The 2,500-nt window shown below is 16.5% G+C and overlaps 1 protein-coding gene and 1 non-coding gene across 2 annotated transcripts in view; both read right to left on the bottom strand.

The window, feature by feature from the left end:
- Nucleotides 1-2,500, bottom strand: part of LOC119576669 (GATA zinc finger domain-containing protein 14-like) — a gene marked incomplete at its 5' end in the record, with an annotated part of 15,684 nt that overhangs the window by 4,889 nt on the left and 8,295 nt on the right. Inside the window, 4 exon segments of the mRNA XM_037924316.1 lie at nt 1,084-1,207; nt 1,646-1,748; nt 1,840-2,257; nt 2,421-2,500. The exon segment at nt 2,421-2,500 is cut by the window's right edge and continues 102 nt beyond it. Of these exon segments, the coding sequence (XP_037780244.1) occupies nt 1,084-1,207; nt 1,646-1,748; nt 1,840-2,257; nt 2,421-2,500 (725 nt within the window).
- On the bottom strand, nt 584-656 carry Trnar-ucu. The gene has a single exon. It is a non-coding gene; the product is annotated as a tRNA-Arg (tRNA).

Genomic DNA, 2,500 nt, shown 5'->3' with positions numbered 1-2,500 from the left:
GTATTATCATGATTATTATTATCACAGTTATTACTGCTATTATCATTATTATTATTGTATTTATTATTACAAGTATTGTTGTTTACATTATTATTATTAACAATATTGTTATTGTTATCACTATTATTACTATTATTATATTATCTATTGTTAATTAAGAATCATTCTTCAAGGGTTAAACCTGTAAAAATATGCTGTCAATAACCAAACATTTCGAAGTGTCCATATAAAACAGATAAATTATATTATGAGCTTTTGGGAAATACAGGTAAGGACCAAACGTGTTAAAAAGCCATGTAACTAATCTTCTAATCATCAACTAATACCATCAATTTTACAGCTTTGGATATTTCTTATAATGTCGACTCCCATCAATGTACAATGCCTTCATGTTGATTGGTGTACTTGGATGATTTGGAAAGTAAATACATATAAATTAGTTTCTTGACTTTATTCCTAAAAGTGGTAGAGTGGAGTAACAACTGAAGATATTACTTCAGAAGAATTAAGAGAATAGTGCACCAATTAGTATGGTTAAATGACGTTTCTTTTACGGTGTCTATGTGCATGAAAAACCTATTTACACCCACAATGGGACTCGAACCCATGACCTCTGGATTAGAAGTCCAGCGCGCTTTCCACTGCGCCATGAGGGCCTAGTTAACTAGATGGATTTAGTTCATGGTTTTATAAGATTCATTATCTCAAACACCACTATTCATATTTGTATAGAAAGACAGTGCTTGGGCAAAATAGATTACCTGATAAGGCAAGCATTTCGTTATTTATATATGAAATAAACGAAATGAAATCCTTTTTTTTTTTTGTTATCATTATTATCAAGCTTATTATTATTATTATTATTATTATTATTATTATTATTATTCACATTAGCATTATTAATATCAATATTATTATAATTGACATTATCATTACTATTACTTGTATTTTATTATTATAAATATTATTGTTATTACTATTATTATTGCTGTTACTGTTACTATTATCATTATTATAACCACTATTATTATCATTACCATTTTTATTATTAGTATTATCAATATTATCATTATTACTTTTAATGTTATTATTATTATTATTATTATTATTATTATTATTATTATTATTATTATTATTATTATTATTATTATTATCATTATCATCATCATTATTATTATTATTATTATTATTATTATTATTATTATTACTATTATCATTATCATAATCATATAAACAAAATTATTTTAAAAAACTGCATCCATAAATATCCAATTATTACAATTATTCATTTCATTATTATTATCCTTATTATGATTATCATTCCTATTGTTATTATTATCATTATTATGATTATCATTATCGTTATTGTTCTTTTATTATTATCATTATTATTATTTTATCATTAATATTATTATTATTATCATTATTATTATTGTTATTATTATTATCATTATTATTATTATTATTATTATTACTATTATTATCATTACCATTATTTCCATTATAATTATTATAATAATAATAATAATAATAATAATGATAATAATAATAATAATAATAATAATAATAATAATAATAATAATAATAATAATAATGACAATAATAATATTAAAAATAATGATAATGGTAAATAATATTATTATTATAATTATCATTATTATTATTATTATTATTATTATTATTATTGTTATTATTATTATTATTATTATTATTATTATTATTATTATTTTTATTATTGTTATTATTATTATCATTATTATTGTTATTATCATTATCATTATTATTATTATCATTATTACTATTATTATCAATATCATTCTCATTATTCTTTTTATTTATCATTACTATTATTATCATAATTATTACTATTGTTGATGTTGTTCCTGTTTTTATCATTACTATTATTGTTGTTATTTTTATTATTATTATTATTACTATTATTATAATTATTATCATTATTATTGTTGTTGTTATTATTATAATTACCGTTATTATCATTATTATTATTATTATTATTATTATTATCATTATTATTATTATCATTATTATTATTATTATTATTATTATTATTATTATTATTATTATTATTAATATTTTTATTATTATTATTATTATTATTATTATTATTACTTTTATTATTATTATTGTTATTATTATTAATTTATCATTACTATTATTTTTTTTTTTTACTGTTGTTGTTATTATTATTATTATTATTATTATTATCATTATTATTATTATTATTATTGTTGTTGTTGTTGTTGTTGTTGTTGTTTTTATTATTATAATTTTTTTTTTCATTGTATTATTATTATTATTATTATTATTATTATTATTATCACTATTATTATCATTATCATTATTTCCATTATAATTATTTTTGTCATTTTATTATTATTATTATTATTATTGCTATTGATGTTATTATTATTATTATTATAGTTATTATTATTCTTTTTATTATTATTATTATTATTATTATTATTATTGTTGTTGTTGT

This window comes from Penaeus monodon, chromosome 9 (assembly GCF_015228065.2).
Source record: "Penaeus monodon isolate SGIC_2016 chromosome 9, NSTDA_Pmon_1, whole genome shotgun sequence".
In the NCBI taxonomy this organism is placed as follows: Eukaryota; Metazoa; Arthropoda; class Malacostraca; order Decapoda; family Penaeidae; genus Penaeus; species Penaeus monodon.
The sequence above is the reverse complement of the archived record's forward strand: the minus strand, read 5'-3'. Positions and strand labels throughout refer to the sequence as shown.